The 15,043-nt window shown below is 42.8% G+C and overlaps 1 protein-coding gene across 2 annotated transcripts in view; it reads right to left on the bottom strand.

Annotated features, from left to right (window-relative positions):
* The window catches only part of DNAJC24 (DnaJ heat shock protein family (Hsp40) member C24), a 58,071-nt gene that overhangs the window by 4,947 nt on the left and 38,081 nt on the right, over positions 1 to 15,043 (bottom strand). For both annotated transcript variants that reach the window (XM_069968380.1, XM_069968378.1), the window contains one exon: positions 9,207 to 9,345. In XM_069968380.1, the coding sequence (XP_069824481.1) occupies positions 9,207 to 9,345 (139 nt within the window). The remainder of the gene's footprint in view (positions 1 to 9,206; positions 9,346 to 15,043) is intronic.

Below are 15,043 nucleotides of genomic sequence, written 5' to 3'. Positions count from 1 at the left end.
CTTTACAACTCCCCTTTTACCCATGATAGCAACAAGGGATATGTGTGCACACAGCCTACCGAACACCTTATAAACGCACCGAGGCAACTCACGACCTGTGACTTCCTTCGTAAGCTATGTACCGCCAACACCAAAAGTAGGAAGTGGTCATAATAATGTGGCTCAACTGTATAGATCTGTGTCCAAATTCATTACCATGCATGTGTACACTGTATATTGCCTGTATAATACTGGATACAATATCCTACACATAATATATCCAAGGTGCACAGTAGCTGCTGACAGATTCCCATATAATCGCCAAGACTCTCCTCAGAATACTAAATTACCGCACAGACAACTTCTTGGTATGATTTAGCATTCCAGTCAGCAATGCAATATCTGGAGGAAGGAGTAGATAGATCTCCATGCAGAATATATTCATAAAATAATTACTGCCATGTTTTACTATGTGTGCATCGGTCTGGAATGATAACATTTCAGAGATCTTAGGGCAGATGTATTTTTGTAAGCGATGATTTCATCAGCTTTATATCCTTATGGCACTTTACCTGCTATTGTGCTTTGCAGATCTCACCGTGTTAATGAACATAATGCAGCAGAAGACTGGTGAGAGGTTTACTCATGAGAGCGAGAAACTGCCCCGAGAAGACTTAAAGGGCTATTCCCATATCATAAAACAATGGCAAATTATAAATATCATTATAAAATAGGGGTCTGACCTATGAAACACTTCTAATTGTCTTTTTGCTTGGCGATGCTCTCGGCCATGTGGCTTTGTAAGAAGCTATGGCTGGTCCCATTCATTTGAATAGAGTTCTGCTGCAGTTTCCCTATGGTGCCACCGTGCAGAGAAAGGGCAAAAAACGAAACCAGTGCTGCAGCTCCTTCTTCCCCAGAAAATCTAAGAGGAAACCCTACTGATTGCATGTATAGTTCTTACAACTGCCTAATTTGGCAGAAATTGCTAAAAACTGAAAAAATAGCCCACTAATAAACAAATAGTACATAGAACAGCTTTTACAGTGAAGAACCCTTTTGGTGGATCAAATGACTTCTAAGACCACAGTGCAAATGTGCTTATGATTTGTCTAACTTTATAGCTACAATTTGTTGACTTTTCTATGTCAAAATATCGGAAACATTTTGGCACAATTAAAGGAATTGTCAGGGGAAAACAAAATCTGCTTCAGGAATCAGATTGCATAAAAATAATAAATATCCTATACTTTCCTCTTCCAGTTCAAAGCAACTGCCACACTGTGCTCAAGAGCCCCCCCCCCCCCCCACTGGTCTCTGGCTTCTTACTGGTCTCTGACTAAACAGGACCTACCCAGTCAGCCAGTCAGTGCAAATCCTCTTTAAACCACACCTCCTTTCAATAAAGCCCCCCCCCCTTCTCACCAAGTCATGACTCTTGTCAGGTGAGATGAAAATAAGTCCCTACAACATATATTAAAGTTGTCTAAAGTTAGATGTACTAAAATTTCACCATAAAGAAAGGCATCTTTATGATCCAATGACCTCCAGCCAATCTCCCTTCACATCATCTGGTCTAGATAAAATTTTAGAACCTTAAAGCACTCTCTCCCACATGCTGCAGTCACATTTTTGGAGGTGCAGGGTCTGTCTCACAGGCTGCAGTCAAAGTATTATAAGTATAGGGTCTGTCTCATAGGCTACATTCAAATTATTAGAGGTGCAGAGTCTGTCTCACAGGCTGCTGTCACAATATTGGAGGTGCAGAGTCTGTCTCACAGGCTGCAGTGAAATTATTAGAGGTGGAAGTTCTGTTACACAGGTTGCAGTCACATTATTAAAGGTGCAAGGTCTGTCTCACGGGCTGCAGTCACATTATTAAAGGTGCAAGGTATGTCTCACAGGCTGCAGTCATATTATAGGAGGTGCAGGGTCTGTCCATCAGACTGCAGTCACATTATTAAAGGTGCAGGGTCTGTCTCACAGGCTGCAGTCATATTATTGGAGGTGCAGGGTCTGTCCTTCTGGATGCAGTAACATTATTAGAGGTGCAGCGTCTAACAGGCAGCAGTCACATTGTTTTTATTTCCCAAAATTTTTATTATTTTCCATTTCACGTTTTCCCCCCAATTATACATTTAATACAAACAATATATATATATATATATATATATATATATATATATATATATATATATATATATATAACAAACAATAGGAAAGAAAAAGTTGAGGGTAGATAACTGCCAATAAAGTTACATCTCCATCCTATGAAACATAGATTTCGACCCAATACTCCAATCTAATTATTTCAATATATCTGCTTTCTTCAACAACATAAATCTTTTACATTCAGTCAATTATTCAGCTGAATCAGGACCCCTCGAATACCCTAATTTTTATTGTAAACAAAGTATCCCTCCTTATGTCTTCACCCTTATAACTTTTATTCTACTTATTCTTTAACTTTCATTTTTTACAACAGGTCCACAGTAAACCCCCCCAACCAGCACCCCCCCCCCCCCCCGTACCCGGACGCGAGTCTTTTATAAATTCAGGAGGTTTCTCCACCATAAACTACATACTGGGGCACCCTCCGTCTCCAAAAGCCAGACCAAATAAGTTACTCTTAAAACCCTCTTATATCTTAAAATAAATCCATAAATAAAGTAGCAGAATGTATCCACACTGACACATCTTCTTACTGAATGACCCCCCGTACGGGAACCCACACCCCAATATTGAGACACAACTCCACCCCACATGGGAATCACTTCAATTACTCTCACTCCAGAAGCCTTCTCTCATTTCCAGAAGCCTCATGTTTAGAGTTCCAGACTCACTCATTACAGGATGGTATTCCTTCTGACATTTAGCTTCTCATTTATTTCCCAAATATCCAGTAGTTCTGGCTCTAGGGAGAAAAGGAACCCCACTGCAGGCCAATATGTCCCTTCGTATGTAAACTAGGTCTTGCATCCCTCCAGATGTGGCATTTAGTTCTCTTTAACCCCTTCCCCTCAGAGTTAATTAATTAATTCTTGGACCGTCAAAATTCCAAACTACTCCTTTATATTCTTATGTTTTAACAGGTGTTTGAAGGGACCCAATCCCCAGTTACATTTTCAATTTTCCATATACTATAACCATATTAAACCAGTTTTCTTATCATTATCTTATGGAGTCACTGTCTACCCAAATCTCAACATTTGTCTGTAACCAATTCCCCCCTCCCCCTCTTGTTCCCTTCAATGTAGTCCAACCCTTCTATCCCCTGCCAAGTGAGAGAAAGTGGCAGTCACATTGTTAAAGGTGCAGGGTCTGTCGCACAGGCTGCAGTCATACTATTAGAGGTGCGGGGTCTCTCTCACAGGCTGCAGTCACATTATTGGAGGTGGGGGATATCTGTACAAAATGTTTTGTATTTTATAGTAATTGGTTTACTTTATTGAATATTTTGGCTTTATATCAGTAGCAAACAAAGAACAAATGGTTAACCCCTAGACGACCCTGGGCATCCCTGTATGTCCAGGGCCACCTACAGGTGTTCAGAGTGGGGTCTCGCTCTGAACCACTGCGGTCCCGGGTGCCGCATGTAGGAGAGTTTCACACATCTTGTACCTGCCGGGGTCATCGCCGTTATGGCACCTATCCCGACTCGGCACTTGATTGCTTCAAGCTGCAGCAGCCGGAAGCAATCCAGTGCCTATCTCATTGATCTATGCTGTATAACTATACAGCTTAGATCTCAATGAGAGATCAGTGTACTTATACTAGAAGTCCTCCGGAGGGGCTTCTAGTACAAGTGTATAAAAAAAAAAGTGTTGTTGTTAGTGCGGGGTAGGGGTAGTGCGGCGCTCAGCAATTATTCACAGAATAACACACATTACAAAGTTATACAACTTTGTAATGTATGTTATGTCTGTGAATCGCCCCCTTCCCGTGTCCCCCCACCCCGCACGTGTACCCGGAAGTGTAGTGCGCTATACATACCTGATCTGTGTGACCGACCCCGTCTTCTTCAAAGACGTCATCTTCGGGAGGCCGGCCGACCCGCTCCTGCCGGCCCCCCTCTGCCGCGTCATAACTTTGCTCAGCCGCGATTGGCTGAGCACAGTTATGCTCAGCCAATTGCGGCTGAGCAGCTGATGACGCTGCAGAGGGGGGGCGGCATGCGGGACGGCTGCAGCGAGTCGGCCGGCCTCCCGAAGATTGCATCGACAGAAGATGGGGTCGACACGCGTCAGGTATGTATATCGCACCACACTTCCGGGTACACGTGCGGGGGTGGTGGGACACGGGAAGGGGGCGATTCACAGACATAACATACATTACAAAGTTGTATAACTTTGTAATGTGTGTTATACTGTGAATAATTGCTGAGACCCCCTTTAATAAAAAGCCCCCTCCCCTAAAAAAAAAGTTTGAATCACCCCCCTTTCCCATGTTATAAATAAAAAAATAAATAAATAAATATGTTTGGTATCACTGCGTGCGTTATCGCCCGAACTATTAGTTTATCACATTCCTGATCTCGCACGGTAAACGGTGTAAGCGCAAAAAAAATCCCATTTCACCACACATTAAATTTTTTTCAGGTTTCACAGTGTACTTTATAAAAAAAATTCAGCCTGTCATTGCAAAGAACAATTAGTGGCGCAAAAAATAAGGGCTCATGTGGGTTTCTAGGTGAAAAAATGATGCAACTGCTCTGGCCTTTTAGGCACAAGGAGAAAAAAACTGAAATTGGCCTGGTCCTCTAAGGGTTAAACAATTAGATCCATAAGTCTAGTAGTATATATACTGAAATAGTGTAGTTTAATTTGTGGTATCAATCGTGCAATGGGCCAAACACGTAGGGCTGTAGGTAGATACACATTATAGTTTGTCTCTTTGTTACAACCAGCAAATCATGCATTATTAACATTTACTTAAACATAAAATAAATGAAGAGACCTTTATTGACTGTGGTTTCCTATAAACTGATTTTACTCAAGAGAGACGCAGAAGAGCAAACCACACGATCCGGCAAGTCCATTGGGTTTATACAGTAATAAGGAAGCAATTGTGTGACTTCATTGTCCCAAAGCTAACAGAGACAGCTCATCCACAAGCTTTACAAGCGGAAGGTTCAAGAGGCTTAAAACCCACAGAGATTCTTCCAGGCTGAGTAACATTAAATAATGATTAGTCGACTTCTGGAAACAAATCAACTAAATGGCTTTAAAAGTCTTTAAAAAAATTATATATGTGAAAAAATATTTCGCCACATAGACTGGGATAGAAAAAGCAGATTCATCTCATCATCAATAGAAAGATTGACTACAAAAACAAGAAGTCACACTATATGCTGTATATGATAATAAGGGCCTGTTAGCAGCTCTTGTCACCACTTGTTCTTTAGGGCTGGGGGATGTACTCCATCACTTTTCTGGAGTCAGGGTCTATGAGAATTTACCTGACAATGGACTTCCATTTGGTTCTGCTACAATAAAACACACATACACATACAACCTGCTGTACTGTCCATATGGATACTGCAGGTAGGATATGTGTGTATCCAATATGACTACTAGAGATGAGCAAACCTAGAGCATGCTAAGGTTCATCCAAACCTAAATGCTCTGCATGTGATTACTGGTGGCTGAAGAAGTTGGATGCAGCCCTAAGGCTGTCTTGAAACATGGATATAGCCTGCCTGAAAAACATAGGCTGTATCCCTGTTTTCCAGGACTCCCTCTGGTTCTCTCGAGGTTTGCTCATGTCTAATGGAAGCCATCAGGAAAGTTTAAAAAATAGTCATATTTCTACAGCTTTTGCCATGATCTCAAGGAAAGTAAGACAATCTAGTTTTCTCTTTACTCAGCTCTTTTTTAGCTTTCTTGTCCCTTTAAATGTATATCGTATTAAAGCGGGCAACAGCCCGGCCTGTGTATTCCCGGGCACTGGCACAGGCTGAAGCACTGGAGATGGTCCGGATCGCCCCCAGTGTGACGTTCTGCCCTCCCATCTGTGATGCGGCTTCATTAGAATTACAGGGACCAGGCCGCGGTTCAAAAAAGGGACCGGGGCACCAGCATCCCAGCACTGGCACCAGTCTATTCATATAAAAATCTTAAAGGAGACCTGTCACCCCCCGTGCCAGGGTGACAGGCTCCCGACCCCCCGTTACAGCCCCCTATACTCACCTGATCCCGCCGGGTCCCGCTTCCTGATCCGGTCGGGTCACGGAGATATGAGCGCGCTCACAGGAGAGTCCGACGCTCATAGAGAATGAATGGGGAGTCCTATTCTCTGTCATTCTTTATGGGCATCGGACTCTCCTGTGAGCACGCGCGGCGGGCTTCGGGCGCTCATATCTCCGTGACCCGACCGGATCAGGAAGCGGGACCTGGCGGGATCAGGTGAGTATAGGGGGCTGTAACGGGGGGTCAGGAGCCTGTCACCCCGGCACGGGGGTGACAGGTCCTCTTTAAAGCAATGTACCTGATGGTACATTCACTTTAAATAGTTTTTTAGGCAATTTAAAGGGGTATTCCTGATATTCATATTTTTCACATATTGCTGGGGTTCAATGAAAATGATAAATTTTTGCATATTCTTACCAACACTCCCCTGGAGGTCCTCTTTTCACATCTCCGGGCCCCCCTCTGAAGGCTCTGGACTCAGCAAATGACTGACCACGGCGCTGACCTGCTTCCGTCAGTAATTGTCTGAGTGGGCTGTTACTGCCAAGACGAGTCCATCTCAGAAGAAGCAGCCAAAGCGTTCAGCAAGGGACCCCAAGACTTGACAGGATGACGTCTGGGGTACTGTAGTAGGTGAGAATAGGCTGTTTATTCTCTATGTCTAATGTCTTAAGATAGGCCATTAGTATCAAATTGAGGAGTTCAACTCCCGGCATCCTCACTGATCTGTTCAAGGGGAGCACCATGCTCCAGGCATCACTGCTCCTCTACATTTTTTTTTACAAGCAACGGCTCGATACACTTGGTGATGGTTGTTCCTGTTACTGCATCTCTCTGCAGCTTAGTGCTATGCTAGTGAATGAAATATAATTGTAGTACCCAGTGAAGGCACTACTCCGAGCTGTGTTGGTAAACAAACAGACCACAGTTAATGGATGTGGATGCCAGGAGGCAGACCCCTTCTCGTCCGATATTAATGACCTATCCTACTGTCACAGAAAACCTCTTTACATTTGTATCTGTGTAACACTATGATAAAGGTGTGATTTCTAAAAAAAAAAGACACACAGTAATAGGATGTTTCCAGGACTGCTGCCTGTGCTACTCCCAAAGACTTCAGTAGAGAGGGTCATTATGTGGGTTTAGAAGAGCCTGGTTTCTTGACACTAAACCAATGATTATATAATGCAGTCACTTCAGTAAGAGCTAGTGGAAGCCCCTTGTGTCTTTTTGAGGCAAGGCTATGCATTTAGCCACCCCACAAAATGGCTACTTCCAGAGAAGGATCATCAGAGAAGGATCACAAAGCTTAGAGGGTATTTGTTGTTCCTCTGACTATGGGTACATGCATTAATAATTATAATGTATGGTCTTTCTATCAGGCTCTGGTGTAACAAAGCTAGCCGTCCCCATAAAATGTTAACAGCAGGGGAGCTCGAACAGGGGGGAAAAGAGGAGGTAGATTGGATGGAGTGAACCTTGTAAACAATCTACAGAGGCAGCTCTTTCTTTTCAGACACACCGAGGACCGATGGTGGCTATGCATGAAAGATAAGCCAGAGTGTGTTACTGCAATGTGCCACTGAGTGTTTTCCCCATAGGCAATACACTATTATTGAGTCCCCCTCCCATTAGCAAGGAGGGTGGATATACATTTATTGAAGGCTCTAATGGAAGGCTGAGGGACTCCTACCCCCAGGCCGAAGCAGAAAGACAGGCTATCACATCATGTAACAGGAGCCTGTGTGTGACAGATCTGACCTACATTTCCCCCTTCCTTGCTCCCAACAGCCTGTCGCTGTTTTAAGAAGCTATTTTCTCGGAAGCACAGGAAAAAAAAATTGCAGGCGAGAGATGCTGATTTATAGAAATTTTTGTACTGAATTAACTCTTTCAGTCCCAATGTTTTTCAAAAAAAGTCTCAGCAAGCCACACAAAATATGTATCCATACAGGATTGCCAGAGACATCTCCATTGCTGACAGGTTGGCATCAACAGTACTCTGTTATTTTGCTTCCTTTTTGCCTTGCCCATTGCTACCAGACTATCATATTAGCTATTCATCCACATCTTGTACTGCTGAGAGTTAATAAAGCTGAAACGGCTCAAGGCAAGTTGTTTATTTGCCTCTCCGTATTGCGCTTATACAATATTAATGTAAATACGTGAACTATATCAGATGGAGATTAAAAGGGCTTGTCTGGGCTTACAACAGAAGATCAGTTTTATGTCTCGAAATGTATCCCAACTGTCCATGATGTGATGCTGTGTCTGGTACTGCAGCTCAGCCCCAATGCCAGCTGCAATACCAGGCACTGCCTATGGTCAATAGAGGCACTGTTTTTGGAAAAAAAAAAAAAAAATCCCTTAATTGGCATTTAATATTCTGCAAAATAATAACCCTGGACAATATTTTTCTGTACAAATTGTGATTCCAGTCTCTATTAGCTTAATTTAAAATAAAAAAAAGCATATATAAAACCTATGCACCCAGCGTAGACTAGCATATTTATATTATTTTGGTATGCTCAGGATACACACGCTATCTTGGTCATGTAATGCCTCATCTGATATTGTCTCTCTCGTCGTTGATAGGATACGTGTGTTTTCCTTAAATGCTTCTTAAAAACCATGGTCCAGAATACTGCTCGACAGACAGGAATGGAAACCTAAGGCAGCACGGTCCGCTGTTGCTTTAGGGCGTAACATATGAACCCAACTTGTCAGTGGAGATTGCAGAGATGCAGTTAGCACAGATGAGTCATTCAACGCTAACAATTTCCCCAACGGCCTCCAGAAAACATACCCTCCACTATGTAATTTTAAACGTACCCGTCTAAAATAGCGCAATTCTTCTCGAGTACAGCAAAGAAAAAAATAATAAAGCTGTACTGTGACTTTCCTTCCTTTATTTATAAGGCAAAGAGCAAATAGCTCAAAATAGAAAGGGCCAAGCTTATTAACACACAGGAGGTGTAATCTCATTGCTGCTAAGCCAAAAAAGAGAAGATCTGGAACAGGACTGGACTGAGAACGTACCACGCCGCTGCAGGTCATAGGCTCGCCTCGTCTCCTCGTTTCCCAGTATCTTCCATGCCCGACTGATTTCAATGAACCTCCGTGCACTCTCTGTGTCTTGTTCGGATCGGGTATCTCTGTGCTGCTTATCTGGATGGTACTGCCATGTAGTTTGGGGAAAAAAAGCACAGAAAATTACTTTTTTTTTTTAATCATACAATCTGCCTGTTTACACCACACATATATAACCAGTAGGATATGTGACATCTTTTTGTCAATAAGGACCAGCTTCCACAGCATAGTAATGCCAGGGGCTTTGCCTTCTTGGCGCCCAAGGCAGGGGTTTAGAATGACCTCTTATTCGTAATATGCAAAACTGCCCAACGTCCAGAGAAACTGGATGCAGCCCTAGGGATTCCAAAAAAACATTGATAGAACAATAGGCCATGTTCACACATGACATTGGCCGTTGTTTGATCCGATGTCTCAGATGTTCGCCCGGCCAATACTGCAGTGTCGGCCTGGTGAACATCACTTTATTTGAATTGTAATGTGGACACATTTGGGGATGCCCACATTCCAATTAGCCATAAAGCACAATGTAAAGTACAGCCGGGAGCCGTTCTTTACACTGTAAGCACAGGCTATCTTCACTGAGCACATATACAGGCTATATTCACTGAATAGCGGCCACACAAAATAGAAATGTCAGTTTTTCTGTGTGGCCGCATAAAACACCAGCCATAGTGTATACAGAGTGTATACACACAAAAACACAGAGAAATGCAACAACTCACCGCAATGGCAAGATACAGACCCAATACAGATATGGAAATCACTAAAAGCAGCCACCAACTGCCCAAAAAATTCTCCATAAAAATAATGAGGTTCTTGGTTACCGTTTGCAAATAGTGTAAACCATCACACCAACAATAAGGTGGCCTCATGCCGGGAGTGTATACAGAGTGTATACACTACGGCCAGTGTTGTATACGCTACAATGTAATCGCACACTGTCAATAAACAACGGCCATTGTTGCAACTTGCAACAACAGCAGCTGTTTATTGTAAGAATACAGTGTGTGAAAGTAGCCATAGGTTGTATCCAAGTTTTCCAGAACTCTCTAGGGCTGCATCCAACTTTTCCAGCGACCAGGAGTCAAATGCTGAACTGTCAGCAAATTCACTCACTACTCCTCACCATCTGTAAGTCAGCTTAACATGCCTGAAATAAGGTTGGCTTTACACTACGGAATCCACACAGATAAGTTACAGCGGATTCCGTCGCTCGTTCCCATTAGCGCCTCTCCACCGACTCCATAGACACCACTCTATGGCCTCTCCAATTCCGTTGTCGGACGAAAGAATTGACATGTCAATCCTTTTGGTGGAATGCGGAATCCATCTGGCCATAGAATGGTGTATATGGAGTCGGCAGAGAGGCGCTTTTACCCGCCACAAGCGGGTATGAGCGATGGAATTCGCTGGAACTTATCCGCGCGGGTTCTGTAGTGTGAACCCACGCCAACAGTGTAAAGCATGACCCCATCATTTCTATCACTTGATTAGATTGCCATATTTTACCTATATGTACATTACTGTACATTAAATAAGGCCTTTATGAGATTTACAATATTCTTACACTTATTTCTCCCTTAGGGCCCACTCACACTGCGGAAAACATGCGGAAATTCCGAGCAGACATGTCAATTCTTTGAGCGGAGAGCCGAGACGCCCATAACATTGAGACAGTGAAGCTGGCGGGATTCTGAGCAAAGTCTGCGGCGGGTACTCCACTCGGAATTTCCACCTGTTTTCCCGCAGTGTGAAAGAGCCCATAAACAGCACCACATCTGTCCACAGGTGGAAAGTGGTATCGTGGCCCGGCTCCATACATTTCAATCGAGCTTAGCTAAAATACTAGACACAACCCACGTACATATGTATTTTAGGAAGCAATAAGCCATGCTTTACTGATCTTTACAAACCCTGTAACATTGACAATCACATATTTTGAAGAAAAATGTTTAAGCTTGTACATTTCTGCAGTAGATATTGATGTATATTGCTGGGATATGCCAATATCATGTTCTGTTGGGTCCCAGAGGCTGGATCCCCACAGAACATGAGAATAAATAAGACATGACGCTCATGTAGCGCTGCAGTAGGTCCTTCCTGCACGGCAGGGTTCCTGCCCACTTAAATGGGGCCACACTACAATTCCCTGAACGCTGTCACAGTCATGCTGTATATCATGATTGATGGGTGCTGCAGACATGGAACCACTACTGATCACAAGATGATGGATTGTCCTAGTGATATGTCATCATCATAAGTATAAATTTTAAGTAGTTGTCCACTTAAGACAATCCTATTGATGCTACTGGCCCTACATGAAGCAATTATCATTTAAAAATTCTATATAACAATCCAAAATGAGCATTATCTGTCTGTGTAATAACACAGCCAAACGACAAATGAAAAATCATTCATTTACAAAGAGAGTCTCTTGCTCTAGAAGGCCTGTCCTATCCTGCATTACACAGATAAAGGCAGGTCACTACTGTATTCAGTTAATAGCTAAGAGGGTAGCTCCTGCAGACATGACAGAGGAAGCGGCTGTCAGAATGGCAAGGCTGGAGGAGACGAGTATGGTTGATTTTTATTTTCAATGCACCCCAAGACAAATATAAACATTTATGCTATATTTATACATATATATGTACACATACAGTATACAGTATTTAGAAAGAGAATGCCTATAAAAAGTATATACCCCTTAGACTTACACATATATTAGCATACCTATGGTCATACTGTCTGTTCAGTTATTTCTGATTACAGAGGCATGGCCCTCCTCTTCCTCACAATGCCCCCTCCATCCCCCTCCCTCTATATGACAACCAGGGCTCTTACGGCTCTGTTGAAAGCCTGTTTGGCCCATAATGAGACACCTACTGCACAAGCTGTAATCCTAGCAGCCTAGCAGCAAAGTTAGAGTACAAGCGGTGGGTCTCTGACGGAAGACAGGCTTGTCACTCACAGCATGAGAGGGCAGAATGGACATCATCAGGCACTTTTATCAGAAATAACTGAACTGACAGCATGACCAAAAGATTAGTCCAGGCTTACGAAAACATGGCTGCTTTCTTCCAGAAACAGCACCACTCTTGTCCTCAGTTTGTGTGTGGTATTGCAGCTTTATAAGTAATACCACACACAATCTGGGGACAGGTGTGGTGCTGTTTCTGCTGGAAAGTAGCTGTTCAGGAGAACCTCTTTTAATAAGGCCTTTCAAAGTAAAAAAAAAATCGGTTGAGTGGGGTGGGGGAGATAGTTTTTAACACATAGAAAAGTAGCCTAAACATTCCACAAAACTAGATCTCATAGTAATTCAGCTGTGGGTGTTTTCTGTAACACTTCTTAGCTACTGAGAACCCTTAATAAAAGTACAAAAATGCACAAGCAATCGATCAATTGGTTCTTGTACATCTTTATACGCCTACTATCGATCAAACGAGGGATCAGGGATCCACGACTTGTTGCTCTCCAGGCCCCTCATGTCCCAATACCTCCAGATATGTCTCCGTTTTCTGACTGAACGATTTACATCCTACTGTTATGTAAAGAGGTCTTGTAGGAGCAGATAGCCTGGAGCTATGGAGCTTTCCTTTGTGGCCGACATGGTTCATTGGCTGCTAATTAGGGAGCATGTTCTGTCACCGCTTTCAAGGTTTCTTGTCTATTAATTGATCTTCATGTCTATCTCCACTGCCCTGCTAGGCCTGGCCTTGTAGAAGCAGATTAGCACCTCTGCAGAACCAAGGGACACCAAAGCCCTTACATTCATTACATGGAATGACACCATACTAGATCACTGAACCTCGGTCATCATGAGGAACCTTCCTAAATACAAAGACTGGCTACAAAAAATGATGCCCATACACACTGCTCTGTAGGACTCCACTTCAGCCACACATGGAGAATATTTCCCACATACTATAAGATCCATAACCATAAAATTAGAATGCGGATTGTAAGCCCTTGGGGGGGGTCATCTCTTCCTATGTGACAGTCTGTCATCTACTTTATTCATGCTGCTTGTACTTGATTTTTTACTTTACAATTTGTATGTTAACCCCTTATACTCTGTTCAGCGTTCTGCAACCAGGGGCACTTTAAAATAAATAATAATGACTAAATTGAGACAATAATATATAACAGTATAATATTATGGTGGTGCACACACAATGTTAAAATGGCGATGCCACAGCAGTGAGCACTAGTCAGTCTGGGGGACCTGTCTCATCCATAGACAGCTAATTGATTGGTAAGTAATGCTTTATTTCTCCTGTGGTGGCACTGCAGAGAAATCGAACACTTGATGCCGGTTTGTCTAGCAGATTACAGCTTATCACTGGGAGTCTACTTGGACACCCTGCGATCAAAGCATGGTCCCTACTACCAAAAAAAAAAAAAAAAAAAAAAAAAAAAGGGCCATATTTATTAAAACTGTGTAAGGCTATGCTCAGGCACATTGAATCAATTTTATCTAACATTACACTAGCTATAGGCTGGCTTAATTTGTGCCAGGATCTTGCACCATCACATTTAAGCTCAAGGCTTCACTTCCTGGATAAAATGGTGATGTCACGACCCGACTCCCAGAGCTGTGCGGGCTGTGACTGCTGGAGAGGATGATGGCAGAGGGATGCTCAGTGTCCCTCCAGTGCCCTGTGTCCCTTAGTGTCCCTCTGCCATCCTCCTCTCCAGCAGCCACAGCCCGCACAGCTCTGGAAGTTGGGTCTAGAGATGAGCGAACCCGCCGGATTTCTGGTTAGTATGAACCAGAACTCTCGGCGTCTGATTCCTGCTGTCTTCAGGCTCCGCGCAGCTGGTGGATACAGCCGGAGGACCGCCTGGAAAACTGGGATACAGCCTATGGGATAATCTGCTGCTTTCCCGACATACCAGACTGACCATTTCAGCTGAAACTGCCACTGATATATTATGGTCGTGGGTTTGCCCACACAACACATGAAAATAAATTTTCTAGCTAATGTACAAAGCTGGGGTAGTTAAAATAAGGCTGAGCAAAAAAAAAAAAAAAACACTCCAGAAAACGGGCTGGTGGAAATTCTTTAGGAGTAGCAACTGTGAATATTCATTACATTGTACTAAGGGTCACCCTATTATTAATCACAGATTCACTGGCCTAATAATGCAAATTACATTATCACATTCAGTCTATTTGCACTGCTTCCCAATATCCCATCATACATCAAGTCGCCTTTAATGTGTGGATGATATTACGTACATAGCTAATTGTAGTATATATATGTGTTTCAGAGTAACCTTTCCGGCTCATATGTAAAGTGTTGTTGCTATATAATTATAATTACAATAACTGTAATAAAAGAATATGCCAACGCGTTTCATACAGTAAGTTCTTCTCACAATGATGGATATGTATGTAATTTACTCATGCAACCAATTCAACGGATGAAAAGTAGTTTACATAAGACCATACCACTGTGTCTCCATCACCAACCGGCAGAATTCTTTTTGTCCTTTTAATATTATGAGCAACAAAATAATTGATTTTCCTATTCAAGAAAGAAATGTAAAAGGGTAATGATATGGTACAGACAGGACAAAGGAGCCGTGTCATAGGGAAAGAAAGCACTGTTACATTGATGGTTAACAAATAGAGAAACACAACTGATAGCACCTGTGGCAGCGCAAAATGTTTGAAGCATGTGGTCTGACCCCCATCTATGCTGGTGAGTGTACTGTATGGTGCAATTTTTTATGCCAGATAACTGCCCGAGCTGTGATGTGAAGACTTTACAGGTTCA

The sequence above is a fragment of the Dendropsophus ebraccatus genome, chromosome 4 (genome assembly GCF_027789765.1).
Source record: "Dendropsophus ebraccatus isolate aDenEbr1 chromosome 4, aDenEbr1.pat, whole genome shotgun sequence".
NCBI classification, from domain to species: Eukaryota; Metazoa; Chordata; class Amphibia; order Anura; family Hylidae; genus Dendropsophus; species Dendropsophus ebraccatus.
The sequence above is the reverse complement of the archived record's forward strand: the minus strand, read 5'-3'. Positions and strand labels throughout refer to the sequence as shown.